This window comes from Musca autumnalis, unplaced genomic scaffold (genome assembly GCF_047663935.1).
Source record: "Musca autumnalis isolate F117 unplaced genomic scaffold, ASM4766393v1 scaffold_5, whole genome shotgun sequence".
Classification (NCBI taxonomy): Eukaryota; Metazoa; Arthropoda; class Insecta; order Diptera; family Muscidae; genus Musca; species Musca autumnalis.
In genome coordinates this window covers 51,540,953-51,558,379 of record NW_027412088.1, presented here as the reverse complement: position 1 = coordinate 51,558,379, position 17,427 = coordinate 51,540,953, and the positions used below count along the sequence as shown (strand labels likewise).

The 17,427-nt window shown below is 38.4% G+C and overlaps 1 protein-coding gene across 4 annotated transcripts in view; it reads right to left on the bottom strand.

Moving 5' to 3' along the window:
• Positions 1-6,278: 6,278 nt before the first annotated feature.
• The window catches only part of Ugt50B3 (UDP-glycosyltransferase family 50 member B3), a 97,688-nt gene continuing 86,539 nt past the window's right edge, over positions 6,279-17,427 (bottom strand). For 2 of the 4 annotated variants that reach the window (XM_073989652.1, XM_073989653.1), the window contains exons 5-8: positions 15,838-16,134; positions 15,110-15,774; positions 7,102-7,224; positions 6,279-7,015 (exon numbers count right to left, since the gene is read on the bottom strand). In XM_073989652.1, the coding sequence (XP_073845753.1) occupies positions 6,874-7,015; positions 7,102-7,224; positions 15,110-15,774; positions 15,838-16,134 (1,227 nt within the window). In that variant the 3' untranslated portion in view covers positions 6,279-6,873. Of the gene's footprint in view, positions 7,016-7,101; positions 7,225-15,109; positions 16,135-17,427 lie in introns of all 4 variants that reach the window. The other 2 variants (XM_073989650.1, XM_073989651.1) reach the window with 1 other exon arrangement.

Sequence of the window (17,427 nt, the reverse complement as noted above, 5' to 3'; positions counted from 1 at the left end):
GTCTATGAACTTCATTGTCTTCTCTATCACGAGTTCTTACAAAACGTCTTCTAGCACGAAGGCACTCTTTGCGTAGGTCGGCTATTTCAGCGTTCCACCAATGTACTGGGGCTTTGTTGACTCCTCGCTTCCTTTTTTGCATCGATGCATTGCATGCTTGTGTTGCCCGAAGAATGAGCTCTTCTGCCATATTTTCGGGAGTTCCTTGTAGATCTGTACCTTCCATACATATGGTGAATATATCTTTATCAAACGACCCTCTTTTCCAACCAGATATTTCAGGCGTTCGAACCGATCTTCTTGATGTTGTGGTCTCATTTTGGGTAATGAGTATTGCATTATGATCACTATAGGTGAATATGTCACTGACTTGCCAGTTAAATTGGGTATAATTGTTTGTACTGACAAACGCGATGTCGATTATGGAACTAGCGCCATTTCTGCTGAATGTTGGATTACTACCAGTGTTTAAAAGCTCCACGTCTAGTTGAGCAAACGATTCCAATAGTATTCGACCCCTTTCGTTTGTTCTTGGGCAGCCCCATTCTGTAGCCCAAGCATTAAAGTCGCCTGCTATCAAAATTGGCCTTCTGGATGCAGCATCATTTGCTAGATTGGTAATAATACTTTTGTACACTTCAATATCATATCTCGGGGGTATGTAACTGCTGTAGATTGTTAATCCGGCGACAGTAGCGCGTACAAATCCGGGTTCAGAATTCAAAACATTTTGTGCTGGTCTGTGTATAGACCAGATCGAGGTTGTGCCAGACGTATCACATAACCAATTTGGTGAGCTGATGTTCTTGTATGGCTCGCTAATAATTGCTACATCCACCTCTTGTTCTCGAACTGTCTGTTTTAATAAATCTTGAGCAGCTTCACAATGATTTAAATTAATTTGTAATAATTTCATAGAGATCATCTAAGTTGGCGTAGAGCTTCCTTGTATCTCGGGCACACAGTCGATCCAGTGATGTGACTACGGTCTAGTGGATCCTTACATAGCATGCACTTCGGAGGGTTTTTACAAGTAGCAACCCTGTGACCAGCTTCTCCACAGCAAATGCAGCGACCTGAATTGTCGTTCGGGTTTTTACATCTAGCTGCCGTGTGTCCAAAGTCTAGGCATTTATAACACCTTCTTGGTATCAACTTTTCACGTATTCGACAGTCCGCCCATCCAATCCGTACTATTCTTTTCTCTAAAAGAATATTAGCAAGCGGGGAGCTTAAGAAAACTGTAGCAGTTTGTGTACCTCTGTAGGCCTTTCTTAAAGACTTTATTGCATGTGGTTGAAATTCTTTGAACTCGTCCGAAATGCCGCTAATAGCTTGTAGAATATCCTCTTTAGTAGACACGCCATCTATATCTTTAATTTCTATCGGTACTTCCTGGGTTAAGGCACGCACTTCAGCAGCTGGGCCTAACACATTTTCAATGGCTTCCCTAAACTCATTTGTGTTCTGGTGGGCTGGTTTATTTAGCTCTAACAATAGCTCACCCTTCTCTGTCTTTCTAATTGCTTTCACATTTTGACCTAGGACAGCCAGCTTTGATTCACTCTTCACTTGCTTCAGAATGTCTGAATATGAGGAATCTCCACATGTTTTTATTATTAATGCATCTGGTTTATTGGACTTCCTTTTCTTTCTTGACCTTGGTTGGACTTTATTCCAATCAGCTGCCTTGTGTATGGTGTCAGATCTTCCCACGTTCTCATTGGTCACTTCTTCCGCTGTTTTTATTTCCTGCTTATTAGTTTTCGGTGGGACTTCTTTCTTCTTTTTTGTCTTATTCTCTTTAGGGCTCTGAGTTTTTGGACCTCTTTTCAACGCAGGTGTTGTTGGCGTACTTGGTTGTTTTGGTTTAATCCATGCTTCTGTTTGGGTCTGCTTATTGTCTACCTGACCCATTTTACGTATGTCAGCTTCTTTGTTCAGATCGTCAGCTACTTTTAAATATATCGCCTGTATCTCTCTCATCATGGACTGAATATCCTTGTGGATGTTATTTTTCGATTTAACGAAATCATCCAACTGGGCTATTTTTCTTCCGAGCCTCTTGAGATTTTCGCTTCCAGAAAATTTATTTTTAGGCATGCCTTCATCTGCATTGTTAGATGTCGCCATCACAATTACCGAAGTTCTTCCTAATGGGGAATCTACACCTCCCATATTTTCAACTCGTAGACCCGAGCATCTTCCCAGTGGGGTTTCTTCAACCTCTATGTTTGTTCTTTTGGTTTCTTGGTTTTCTTCGTTCATTTTAGGTTTCGTGGTCCCAACTCAAAGCCGCTATCTCCGCTCGCAAAATGTGCAGTCACGTTAAGATCCCATGGGTCCCTATTTCTAGGTCCATGCGAGGGTTGACGGAAGACCCTCATGAGATCTCCCGTTCAGAGCCAGATCCGTGTTAATCGGGAATGTACATCCGAACCTACACTGCCAACTTAATGGGACGAGCATTGAACGTACTTTGAGACTTGCCAGGTTTTAACGGGACGGAGGCAGCTGTGGCATTAGCCTGAAAGCCATTTCTGTAAGGTTCCACCCCGACATACTCAGGTTCCAGAATACCACAGCCGTCAGCCCAGGGTTCATCAATTCCAAATCGTAGTCCAGTAATGCCATAATCAAGATCGCGCTGGCTTGATCTTGATGCCTTTCGGCTGGATTCCATTTTCTTCCATGTATAGGGTTTGACTGGGGATAACCACGGAGTCGTCACCTCCTTTCCAAACCTCTCTTGAGGCGGTCCCCTACGGTGGAATACATAATTGTGGGCGGTATTCACTCGCCCCGACACAGGGTTTCTCAGAGCACTTGCACCATTTTGGTACGCTCTCCACACCTGCCAAAACTAGGGTCCGCGGGGTCGTTACTCCCGTTATCCTCTCCTGAGGATACCCCGTTATCCTCTCCTGAGGATACCCTTGCGGGTGCTCCTATAGACCCATTCTAAAAGAAAGGGTGCTCCTATAGACCCTTTGTGAAAGAAAGGGCGCTCATTTAGACCCTTTGTGAAAGAAAGGGCGCTCCTTTAGACCCTTTATGAAAGAAAGGCTGCGTCTATAGACCCTTTCTGAAAGGAAGGAAGCGTCTATAGACCCTTTCTAAAAGAAAGGGTACTCCTATAGACCCTTTCTAAAAGAAAGGGTGCTCCCATAGACCCTTTCTAAAAGAAAGGGTGCTCCTATAGACCCTTTCTAAAAGAAAGGGTGCTCCTATAGACACTTTCTAAAAGAAAGGGTGCTCCTATAGACCCTTTCTAAAAAAAGGGTGCTCCTATAGACCCTTTCTAAAAAAAGGGTGCTCCTATAGACCCTTTCTAAAAGAAAGGGTGCTCCTTTAGACACTTTCTAAAAGAAAGGGTGCTCCTATAGACACTTTCTAAAAGAAAGGGTGCTCCTATAGACACTTTCTAAAAGAAAGGGTGCTCCTATAGACACTTTCTAAAAGAAAGGGTGCTCCTATAGACACTTTCTAAAAGAAAGGGTGCTCCTATAGACCCTTTCTGCTCCTATAGGCCTTTTCTGAATGAAAAGGTCGGTCAAAAAACCTCAAAATACCGAACTGGGAACCCCAAAAGTGTTGACAGTTTTAAGTGGAGATGTTTTGTGATTACTAGGAACCTCAAGTGTCAAGTTACAGGTAGTTCGGTGAAAAATTTTAGCTAAAATCCTCGAAAAAACAAAAATCGGGAGGTTATATGTGGACTGCACCAAATCATGGACCTATGTTGACAGTTTTCGGTGGAGATATTTTGTGATTATTAGGAACCTCAACTGTCAAATTACAGGTAGTTCGGTTAAAAATGTTAGCTAAAATCCTCAAAATACCGAAAGTCGGGAGGTACCGTTATATGGGGGCTATACCAAAACATGGACATATGTTGACGGATTTTGGTGAAGATGTTTTTTGACAACTGGGAACGTCAAATGTTCAATTGTAGATAGTACCAAAACATGGACCTATGTTGACAGTTTTCGGTGGAGATATTTTGTGATTACTATGAACCTCAACTGTCAAATTACAGGTAGTTCGGTGAACATTTTTAGCTAAAATCCTCAAAATACCAAAAATTGGGAGGTACTGTTATATGGGGGCTATGTCAAAACATGGACCTATGTTGAAGGTTTTTAGTGGAGATGTTTTTTTTTATTACTAGGAACCTTAACTTCCCGAAAATCGGGAAGTACCGTTATATGAGGGCTATACTAAAACATGGACCTATGTTGACGGATTTTGTTGGAGATGTTTTTTGACAACTGGGAACCTTAAATGTTCAATTGTAGATAGTTTGGTCGAACAGTGTAGTTGAAATCCTCAAAAAACCGAAAATCGGGGACCTATGTTGACAGTTTTCGGTGGAGATATTTTGTGATTACTAGGAACCTCAACTGTCAAATTACAGGTAGTTCGGTCAAAAAGTGTAGCTAAAATCCTCAAAATGCCAAAAATCGGGAGGTACCGTTATATGGGGTCTATACCAAAACATGGAACTATGTTGACAGTTTTCGGTGGAGATATTTTGTGATTATTAGGAACCTCAACTGTCAAACTACATGTAGTTGGGTGAATTTTTTTAGCTAAAATCCTCAAAATATCAAAAATCGGGAGGTACCTTTATATGGGGGGCTTTACCAAAACATGGACCTATGTTGACAGTTTTAAGTGGAGATATTTTGTGACCACCGGGAACCACAAGCGTGAAATTACACGTAGTTCGGTCAAAAATTGTAGCTAAAATACAAAAAATCGGGAGGTACCGTTCTAAGGGGGCTATATCGAAACGTGGACCTATACCAACGAATTTTAGTCGGAAATGGGGACAATATGAAGGCGTGGACCTGTGCAGACAAATTTCTGGGTAACAGTTTTATATCACCAACGAAGACTTAATACCAAATTGCAGACATTTTGGTGGAATATTAAAGTCACAACCTTCAAAATACCGAAAATCGGGTGGTACCTTTCCATGGGGGCTATATGAAGGCGTGGACCTATACCTGACAATTTAAAGGGGAAGTTTGAGTATCGCCAATGAAGTCTAAATAGCCATTTCGGAGGAATTGAGGCCACAGCCTTCAAAATTCCGAAAATCGGGAGGTACCGTTCAATGGGGACTATATGAAGGCGTGGACCTTTACAGACAAATTTAGAGGAGGGAAGTTGTATACCCCCAACAAAGACTAAATACCAAATTTCAGCCATTTCGGGAGGAATATTGAGGCCACAACCTTCAAAATACCGAAAATCGGGAGGTACCGTTCTATAGGGGATATATTAAGGCGTGGACCTACACCGACAAAATTCTGGGGGAAGTTGTATACCCCCAACGAAGACTAAGTATCAAATTTCAGCCATTTCGGTGTGATAATGAAGGTAAAACCTTCAAAATACCGAAAATCGGGTTGTACCGTTCTATGGGGGCTATATGAAGGCGTGGACCGATATATCCCATTTGCAATAGCAAACATCCTAGGAGTTATATAAACTTCTATAACAAATTACAAAGCTCTATTTTAAAAATTGTGAAAGATGTTTTACACTTTTTGTGCAAATGAAAAGCACCTCCCCATATTCAGCTTCTGATTTCAACAGACGGACGGACAGATGGACACGGTTATATCGACTTAGAATTTTACCCTGATCAAGAATATATATACTTTATAGGGTCTCCGATAAATATTTCGATGTGTTACAAAATGACAAATTTAATTATACACTCCATAATATGGTGGAGGGTATAAAACATGCTAAAATCCGATGTCTACTGATGACTGACATAAATGAGCGGCCACACTGGCAAGGAACCGATTATTTGAGCAAAACTGATCGTGTGTACCCCGCTTAAAGAAAACTTGAAAATCGACGAATAATCGATTTTCTGCCGTTATCAAAAAAGTTTTAGTACAACTGAAATAATCGCCAGACCAAAAAATCCCAATCCGATTTTCAATTTTTTTTAGAAATCGTTTTTCAGCCACAATAATGAACTGGTAAAGATCGTTGAATTTTGGTAAAAATGCGCCTTTGATTCCGTACAAATTACTATGGAAACAAAGATCGTAGGTTGGCACGTGTTAACCTCAACCGATCGCCAAAAATTTCATATATAAGGTCTTTGGATCAAATGGAAAAAATTTGGGGGTAAAAATCAAAAAAAATATTTGTTTTTGGGTCACTCTAATGAGCATAGTAGTAGGACTCCATTGTCTCTATTCTGTCTTGCACATTGAATTATATTCAAAACAAATGTAAAAAACATTTACTTTTTAAAAACATTACATTTATTGTTATTATTATTTTAAAAGAAACTTAATTATTTAATTACATTAATCAAGTTGCGATCGAATTATTTGACTTTGGTTTATTGTTTATTTGCATATGTGTGCGTGTCAGTGTGTGTCTCTCTCTCTCTTAAGAAACTAAAATATATTCGTCGTTCTGCCTCTATTTCTATATATTTTAGAAGCAACTAAACTATGGTAAATAATCATGACTTATAAAATAATTATTTAAACAAAATACATATTTACAAAATTATATTGTAAATTTCCTTATAAACTAAACATACAAAAATATATAGAACATATATTTTTTAGCTTTAAATAGAGGACATCAAACAAACAGTACAATTATTTAAAGACTCACATCAAAAAGCACATAATTTAACCATATTTAGAAAATAACAATATCACCCATTTACATTACAAAAAAGAAATAAAAGAACTCCAAATTATTTTTTTTACTAAAAAATACATACATACAAAATTGGTATTAAATAAAACTAAAAACTAGCTTCAAGCAGTGTTTCGTTATAAAATTTTATAGTTCTTCAATTAAGTCGTATTAAAATTAAAATATTTATAACTTCTTTGCTTTTGTGGGGGTATGCAGCGATCGTATCACATCGAAACGCAAGAATATGCGTTTAACAAGGAAATATATCAGATATAGGGAGACCAAGTACAAAACAGCAACATCAATTAGATAATATTGTAACCAACTGTAGGAGTCGAAGAGAAGAAATTATATTAATTAGTATTAATTAGTGGCAATTTGTTTTTTTTTTTTTTAATTTTCCACACTTACTTCAAATTACGCGCCGGTGATTGCAAATGATATGCTCCCTTGTGGCGTAATACATATTCTGTCCAGTATACAGATGTTTCCAAGGGTGTGGTGCGTTGATCCAATAATAAACGTTGACGGATTCTAAAAAGAACGGAAGATATGCGAGATATTTAGTTTATTTGTAGCAAACAAAAAATTAAATAATAAATAATAACGCCTGAAAGTATGCTTCACTACATGTCAAGAAAATATTGTAATTATGGATCTTCTTTCACTGTGATATTGTTTGTACAGTACAATTTCTGTTATAAATAAGGTTGCCGTATTTCGGATATTGGGCTAAAATCTTTTTATAGAAATTTGGGCATTTTGTGCTTTGAAGGCATATTTTCTTTTTTGAAAGCTATGAATTAATATATAGAAATAAAATGAATCTCTCCTACGTTCAATTTGTATACCCAAACCTACACTGCTGTAAAAGGTATTAAGTCTTCGTGCATGTGTACCCAGCAAAAAAGTTTGGAAGTAGTGCAATGCAGAGTTATGATTTCACAACATCTTTCGATGGAGTCCACACGGAGTTATGAATAATGCGTGTCTAAAATTCTAAGAATTTGTTTAAAAAAGTAGAGAAATACAAATTAAAGTTGCGAACATTGCCGTATTTCACGAGACGGAAACTAGTTTTGGAGTGAAGTTGGTGTTAATTTCGAAATCTGAGTTGGAGTGTGAAGACAATATGTATGAAAACCCTTTGGATTATGAAGCAAAATCAATAAAATGCAGAGCAGAGGAAGTGAACTCAGTCACGATTAAATTTAATGGAGAGTTTTTATAATTTGTGTTACTGTAATAAAATTCTTAATAATCTTGTTTTACACCAATAATTAATGCATTTTATTTATTTTGGGATACTTTGCTTGCATTTTTATAGCATCTTTAGACTGCATTTAAATTCAATCCAAAACACTGCATCAAATCCAGTGATTTGGATCGAAAATGGCCGGTTTATTGCCATCTTTACCTCATTCTAGCCTGGCCGTCTTCTGGGGTTATCTATGTTGATTTCGTTAGTATTGGTTATCAACAGTTTGGAAAATGATCTTTCCATAACATGATCAAGCTACTTTGCTCGTCTATACAGGAAGATATGCCTGTAGCATAGCCTTCAGTTCGATGTTTTTGATAGAATTTTTGGACATTATTCTGGCTCCTAGATATCTCGATTTGTGTCATTCCTGCTTTTTCATTTCTTATTGAAAAGACTTGTCTTTCCACTCCTTATCTCCATGTGCAAATATTGGACCAAATCATAATAGCCAGTTAGTATGGACATAACCCCAATAAAAATTATACTGTCGTAATATGAGCCCAAAAATGGACATTTGCTAAAATTGTTGAAATTTTTGTTATGTTCCAGTACTGCAAGAATCTACTAATTTCCACTACTTTTTTAAATAACATAAAGGAAAAAATGTTATCGTAGTAAAAAATTGTAGCTTCTTGCAGGTTCTGGAACAGAGCAGTAGTGTGAGAGATACCAGGTTGGCAATCACACCTTTCGATAGATATCGTGCCATTAGGCACTTAAGTTACTCCATATTTTACATTAGGCAATTTTCCTTGTGGCAATTGTCAGTTTGTCGACGAGAGAGGGTGTTGAGAGGCAAAGGGTTACCATATGCTTCACCTCTCTCTCCACCAAACTAACAATTGCCGCAAGGAAAATTGCCTAAAATAAATATGGACTTATTCACCGAGATTTTTTAGAGCATTTAGACTATTATGTCAGGAAGCATGGACTTTCCTACGAAAAACATTATGTCGCCGTAAACAGGCGGAAAAAATACTTTCGGCAAAAATTTGTAAACGATCCTTGACTGCACTTAAGCTAAAATGTTAAAGATTTTCTAATATAGTGCTTCTTGCAACTTTATGTACATTTGGAAGACATTTTACGATGTGAAAGTCAGATACTCAATTCGTACGTTTTCGAGCTGATCAGTCATTTGAGTTGAGCCACAGGAAGTATGGACTTGCTCCCGGAAAAAAATTTTTACGGTCGTGAAAGGGACCACCAGCGCAAAAAATTCATGATGATCCAAGAAGAGTTCCTAAATTGCACTTGTGCAAAAAATTTAAATTTGGTGTGAGATGTACCTGAAGGAGTACGAGTATATAGTCCATATTTAAAACTAATTTATGCCTGGATGAAAAATGGCAATGTGCAAAATTTGGACCAAATCGGTTATTTCCTTTGAGAGTAATCGCACGCATCATTTTAGCGAACAGTTTTGAATTTTTGTGGGGAGTTACCCGAAGAAGTAAACTAATATGGCCCACCTCCAAAATGTAACTAAGTTTGGTTAACAAACAAAAAACAGGCTGTAAAAATTTCAAACCAAATCGGCTGACCCGTTCGGGAGATGAACACTGGGCAAACGGGCGGATCGGTAAGGATAATTATCTGAAAAGAAATTCTTCAAAATCTACTTGGGGTCCAAACATATTTGGTCTGTTCCAGATCTGCAAGAATATACTAATTATACCCTCAGCATTTATGCTAACGAGGGTATATACACTTTCATACGGGCAAAATGTGCCTCATCGAAATAATGGTTTTAGACCCCAAGAATGTTTGGACGAAATGTGTTTCAGACAATTTGGAGTCGATTGAGCAATGTCCATCCGCCTGTCTGTCCGTCTGTCTGTCTGTCTGGCTGGCTGGAGCGCACGATAACTCTCGAACGGATGAACCGATTCGGTTCAAATTTTGGCTTTCGTAATATTTTGCCAAAACTTAGTTTAGGTTCGAAGATGGGCTATATCGGTCCAATCCTTCCGGTACCTCCCCCACAAATGTTCAGGAAGTAACCGATTTGGTCGGTACTTTGCCTATCGTAAAATGTGTACCAAACTTAGACAATGTTTCAATATAGACTTAATCGGCCCACTCCTTCGGGTACCTCCCACACAAAATTTCGGAAAAGTTCAGTTTAGGGCCATCTCTCGAATCGCTCTGATATTTGTTTTAGCAACTTGTATTCACTGCCCTCCATACGACGGTACAAGTTTAATTAGGGGCCAGTCCATACTTCCTGAGAAAATAGCCTGAAAGTTGCAAAAAACCCCTATGACACCGTGTGAGGTGGTTGGAGCGCAAGGTAACTCTAGAACGGATCTGCCGATTCGGTCCAAAATTTGGCCTTAGTAATATTTTGTCCAAACATAGTTTAAGTTTGAAGATAAGCCTTATCGGTCCACTCCTAAAAGTTCACCCCATAAAAGTTCAAAAATGTTCGGAAAATTTGTTCATACGGTAACTCTTGAAGGGAGTGGCCGAATTGGTTCATACTTTACACATCCTAATATATCTACTAGATATAGATCAGGTTCCGGTACCTCCTACACAAAATTTCGGATAAGTTCACTTTAAGACCTGCTATCGAATCACTTTGATTTTTGTTGAAGCAACTTGCATTCGCTGCCTCAATTACGATGGTAAAAGTTTTTTCAGGGGTAAGTCCATACTTCTTGAGCAAACATCCCGAAGGGTGTAAAAACCCCCTATGGCACTATATGTAGTGGCTGGAGATCCACTTTCATAATGGTCAATGGAGATCCATTCCTTTTAGTATCTCCTCCGCAAAACTTTTGAGCTCTAATCCTAATGAAAATTTTTGTCGGTTCACATTCCCAAAATTTTTAAAAACCCCTAAATACATACGTTTTTTGGGAAAAAATTGTTTCAATATATACAGGCTGAGGGTATATCTCTGTCGGCAAAGCCGACTGATACTTTTTAACTTGTTTTTACTATTTTTTCCGATAACATAAAGGAAATAATGCTATCGTAGTAAAAAATAGTAGATTCTTGCAGGTTCTGGAACAGAGCAATTGTTTCAATGAGGTAAATTTTCAATCGTATCAAATTTATCCTAACAATTTAAATCGGTAATAAAGGGTATACCAAATGATTATGTATGTCTACAAATTTTGGCGGATACATTTTTGCAAACACCAACATTCAGCTAATTCCAGCATTCGGTCAGAAAAATTACCTAAATACTTTAACATACCTAACACTGGACGTTTCTGTTATATAGGATTCGTTTCCTAGCCAAAACACTGAACTGGTAAAATTTGTTCATCGATTGGACCATAAATGAGGCCATTAAAGATTTATGGTGAAAATGCACCTTTGGCTCTATACAAATTACCGATCGCCATAAAATGTCATATACGAGCGGAACTAGAAAATTTGCTGGCCTAATAATGAAAAAAGAGTTTTATTGTTTTCTTAAGTAGTCTCCAGCTTGATTTATACCCAAATAAACTCATTGGGTTCCAAGTCAGGCCTGTATGCAGATAACCCATCAATTTCACGTGGTCATGAAATATCAAGTGTTCGTTGGTGGAAGAAATGCACAAGGATGCCTCTATCTCACGGTATATAATATGACACAACGGCCTTTTTGGACGACCCACTACCTTCGTTTTTCGAGAGTTTCGGCCACGATTGACCACACATCTTTTCACGATGTGCGGGAATCAAATAAACTCATTGGGTTCCAAGTCAGGGCTGTATGCAGATCAGTCATCAATTTCACGTGGTCATGAAATATCAAGTGCTCGTTGGTGGAAGAAATGCCCAAGGATGCCTCTATTTCACGGTTTATAACATGACACAACGGCCTATTTGGACGACCCTCACTACCATCGTTTTTTCGCGAGTGTCGGCCACCATTGAATTTATTAAACCAGTTCATAGTGCTATGGGAAGGTCCTTTATAGATATACATAGATTTAATTTGATCCATGCGCTCGTGCCGTGCTTATCCACGCAGAAAGTTGTGAAAAATGATCGGACGAAAATGTCCACAAGTAAATTCCATTTTTTTAAAGGGTTGGATAAAGGGTTGGACTTTTCATAGTCGAACAGCTGGTGTGACACCACTACCTTGGTAATTGTGCCATGGTCGTATGTCAAACTGTCCGGAGTACGTTTACCCTGCGTTTACACATGACAGCACGTAGGCGTCCCGATAACTGCAAAAACAGTTGCAAAATTATGAATGAAAATCATCGATTTCTTTTCGTTTTCTGTTCACATATTTAGTTATTGTACATGTTCTTTTGTTTTCAACACATTTCAATTATTATATCACTTATTTTTGCAAAAATGTCAAAAATTTTTTAATTCTGTGAAATAAAATGATGGGCAACTGGGAGCCAGCCGACAAATGTATCTATGTGTTAGTAAATCAGAGTTGTATTTCAAGACAAATTGTGTGATGTAAACGCTTAGTTAGGCTAGAAACTGATAAAATTTCCAAAAAAAAATGTATAATGTTTTTGGATCAAATAGAACAAAAATTAGGGATATTTTTTTTTTCTGGAGAAGTTCAGTTTTTTCAAAATACCTCAAAAATATACAAAACGTCGAGCGAACATTAGAAATATCTATATGGACTCAGACTTTTGCAAGAATATACGTATCTATGTACTTTATAGCGTCACCCAAACATGTCCCAATGCGTTCGAAACGGAAAACAAACATAAGATGTTCGCGGGCACAGACAAATTCTGAGAGGTGCTAACATATTCACTTATACGCTATATACGGAGCCGAAACCATAGCGATATTTAAACGAAAGTTGTATCAAGTGGTTGATATAAATTCGGAACGAAATGTCGGAGCGAAATCGGATCGATTCCCGGAAGAAAATCCTTGGGAAATTCGGAATACGAATTTTTTCCTCCGAACTTTCGTACAGATTTCTGAACGATTTCGGAATAATGTCGTATGAAAATCTGAGGTACCTTCCGAATTTTCGTATAGATTTCTGAACGAGTTTGGAATAATTTCGTATGAATATCGAAGGAAAAACTCTTTCTCTGATGCCTCATTTTTATGTATCAATTTTTCTTTGTTATGTATCTAATGATTTTCACTGTTGTTTTAATTTTGTAGTTATAGTAGAACAATGTAAACTTTGTGTACGAATATGTTGAGTCTATCAACACTAGCTTGAATTATTATATGTTGCATTTATATTTAAAATATTTAAAAATTGTATATGCGAATTTTATAACCAACCATATTGTTTTTCGACAACAAACTAAAATGTTGCTTGTTAGATAGTATATACAAAAGGTGGTTGTTGAGCGAAGGGAAATTTGTTTCCGACATATCGATCCGAATTCCTACCGAAACCGGATAAAAAACATTAGCATATTTAAAGGGAAAATTAATTCCGATATTCTCTCCGAAATCGGAACGAAATCTGAACGAATTCCCCTACGAACAAGTAAGAAAGTATCAGTCAGCTGTGCTGTCCCTCAGCAAAAAAAAAAACACACACAACAATTATGCCGTATATAAAATACGTTGGTTTTGTATATAACGAGTTTGCTTTAAAATCTGTATGTACCGTATGTGGGGCTATACCAAATCATTGACATATACCAAACATTTTTAGTAACCAAACTTCTTCACGAAAGTCTCGAAATATTAAATTACAATGAACTAAGTTTGGAAGAAATTGTTGAAAAATTTTTAGAGTTATCTTGCGCGATAGCCATTTGAGTATGTACTGGCAGGGTTTTGGAGCTTGGACCATTATCTCAGGAAGTATTGACTTACTCCGGAAAAAGATTGTACCGTTTTAAATGAGGCCGCTAGAATAACCTACTGAAAAAAGAATCTAAACGATGCGAGAGGAGCTCTTAAACTTCACTTTTTTTTGGATTTTGTGTTGGAGGTACCCGAAAGAGTGGACCATAACCTATATTCCAACCTGATACATGACTGGATGAAATAATATTATGTGCAAGGTCTGCACGAATAAGAAACTCCCTGCGAGAATTATCTTGCGGATTTGCCATTTCGGGTGGTGCCGTCAGGGTTTCTTGGAACATTTTGCCCAATATCTCAGGAAGTATGCACTTGCGCAAGAAAAAATTGTACCGTCGTAAAGGGAGCCACATGGACAACTTACTGAAACAAATTTCAAAACGATCCGTGAGTAGCTGTTAAACTTCACTTTATCCTAATTTTGTGTGGGAGGTACCCGAAGGAGTAGACCAATATAGTCCATATTCGAACCAAATCTATATATGGAAGGAATAATACGATGTGCAAAGTTTGGACCAAATCGATTTCTCCCTTCGAAAGTCATCGTTCACACCATTCTACAGACAAATTTTGAACTTTTGTGGGGGAGGTACCCGAAGGAGTGGACCGATAAGGCCCATATTCGAACTCAAACTAAGTTTGGATAAAATATTAAGATACCCAAAATTTGGTTCGAATCGGTTGATCCGTTCGAGAGTTATCGTGCGCACCAGACAGACAGACCGACAGACGGAAGAACATTTCTAAAACGACTCAAAATTGTCTGAAACGGATATCGTCCAAACATACTTGGGGTCTAAAACCGTTATTTCGATGAGGCACATTTTTGGCCGTATCAAAGTGTACATACCCTTTAAGCCTAAAGGCTGAGGGTGTACAAATCGTATAGAAATCGGAACGAAATCTGAACGATTTTGCTTACGAAATTGTTCCGATGTGTCGGACATCCGACATTTGGTTTGATGGGTATAAACAAAACAACAGCAACTCTGTTTGTAATTTGTGTAATAATTCATATGAAAGACACGAACCAACAAACAAACAAAATCCAATTCATCCCTAAAAGTATGCTAACTTTACAGTCCGTAAAGTTCAATGCAGAACACTTTTGTCACTGCACCATAATTATTCGTTATAACAGTTACACAAACCACAAAGGTAATAGGTGTGTTCATTAACCCAAAAGTGTGTACAAATTTTTACCTACAAACTTTTACAAAATGCTGTTCGATAACAAACTTGTTCAACAAAAGAGAAATGAGAAGTAGTTAGTTGCAAGTACTGGCAAGAACTTGCAAATACTTTTTATCGAACAGGCCTATTCATACAGTCTCCGGGCAATAACATTGTTGCCAACTGAAATCACATCAACTAACTTTAACTACCTACCTTGCTGCATTCCGGTACTGAGGATCATGTATGACCTTCATAATCGACTTGTATAGCTGGCCAGCTGATAATGTTGCCAAATCCAATTTTATGGCATAACCATCTACCTCAGCTTTAGCAGAATTTACATCATGATCACAAAATACAGGCATTGTAACGACCGGTACCCCGTGATACACTGTCTCGTACATGCTCAACAGGCCACCATGTGTTACAAAGGCACGTAGCTTAGGATGGCCCAAAATGTCCTGTTGTGGCAGCCAACGGCTGATTTTTACATTTTCCGTGAGGCCATCAATTTCGCCGGCACTACCTTCATATTTCCACAAAACATGATAGGGCAAGCGGGCAAAAGTATGTACCAATAAATTGCGTAACGTTTTGGGCATATTTGCTGCCTTAACCGACGAACCCATGGAAACATAAATGAAACCCGACTCTCCAGCTGAGGCAATGAAATCTTCCAAATCTTTGGGTAAGGGTTTCGCAGGTTTGCAATGGATACACGCCACCTCGGCAACATTGGGGTTAAGTGTGCGTGGATAGGAGACCACAGCATGGCCATTTTGTAAAATGAAACTGACATTTTTGGAGATTTCACAGGGATGGGGTATTTGATGGCCCAGACGTTGTTTCATGACACGATAAACACAGGCCATGACAAACTGGAAGGGAACAGAAAGCCGAATTACAAAAACACTGACTTGAATAACATAGCTCGAACTTACCTGATGCATTAAATCTGTAAATATTTGTGCACCCGTATTTACCGCCCTCTCCAGCAGATTCATATTATCCGTAAATGTGGTATAGAAATTTGGTGTAACTGCATATGACCCAGGATTACCTGATATCGACAGACTTCCCGTATAGAAACCCACCGTATTTATATACATAAAGGGTATTTTGTATTGATACACCATACCCAAAGCACACTCCGGATAGGCGCCATCCAATATGGCCAAATCGAAATTACGATTCATCAGTGCTTGGGTTTCGGCATCTTCCAACATTGCATCGCAAGACTAAAATGAAAAAAACAAAAACAAATTGAACCACGTATGTATTTTCCAATTTCAGCAACTAGGCGAAAAATTGCAATTGACCATTAAAACAACAAACAACCTTGAACCGGCGTAAAACGCATTATGAACAACGAACTGTTGTTGTTGTTGCTGTTATTCGCAGTAAGCAGTTTAAACGTGTTTAGACAAGTTGTTGCCTAAACTTTTCGTTGTTTAGCTATAAATGTAACTGCTATCAGTCATATTTGGGTGGTAGTGAGCCATGATAAAACAAATATCTCATGTATAGGAATTGGAATTCCCCAGGAACATAAATAACTATTCGGAGTATTTTAAGGTTTCGAACGTATTCTAAGGCTGGATGAACACGTATCTGCAGTGGAATGGTGGTACGGTTTGTGGCGTAGATTTGATGTACAATTTCATCATTCATCCAATAATAGTCATTCTTATTTTTATACCCTCAGCATTTATGCTAACGAGGGTATATACAGTTTCATACGGGCAAAATGTGCCTCATCAAATAATGGTTTTAGACCCCAAATATGTTTGCACGAAATCCGTTTTAGACAATTTGGAGTTGATTTAGCCATGTCTGTCCATCTGTCTAGCTGGCTGGAGCTCACGATAACTCTAGAACGGATCAACCGATTCGGTCCAAAATTTGGCTTTCGTAATATTTTGTCCCCCCGCCGGGGATATCTGGACATCCTAAACCAGTTTTAGGCGGCGAGAACTGCTTTTAGACTCCGGGAGTCAGGGCGTTGGCGTGGTTCACACTTTGGACACTCGAATGTCCTAAAACTAGTTGATAGTCGACTTGAGTTAGGTGAAAATGGCTGCATAAGCGATTATATGCCTACCTCATTCAAGTTTGAATCCTTAACAGTTATCTTCCCAAGCAGAGCCGCATGGGCTGAGTGCATATCTCCTCTGGACGGTCTGGCAATTTACACAGACGGGTCCAAGATGGAAGAAGTTACTGGCGCTGGCGTCAATTGCGAGAATCCTCTAATTAAAAACTCATATAAGCTTGACGATAATTGTAGTGTTTTTCAGGCGGAGATTCTGAAGGATATACACAATATCGTAAAGCTATGTTGGGTTCAGGGTCACAGCAACATCATGGGAAACGAGGTAGTAGATGAACTGGCTCAAGGTGGCTCTAGGTCCATCGACTTATCAGTTGATTTGTCACTACATCGGCAAACTTTGGGAGATCTTCAATGAGAAAGCACATCAAAGATGTCAACTGGTTGTAGGGTATCTAAGACAATCTGCTTTGTAGGTGCC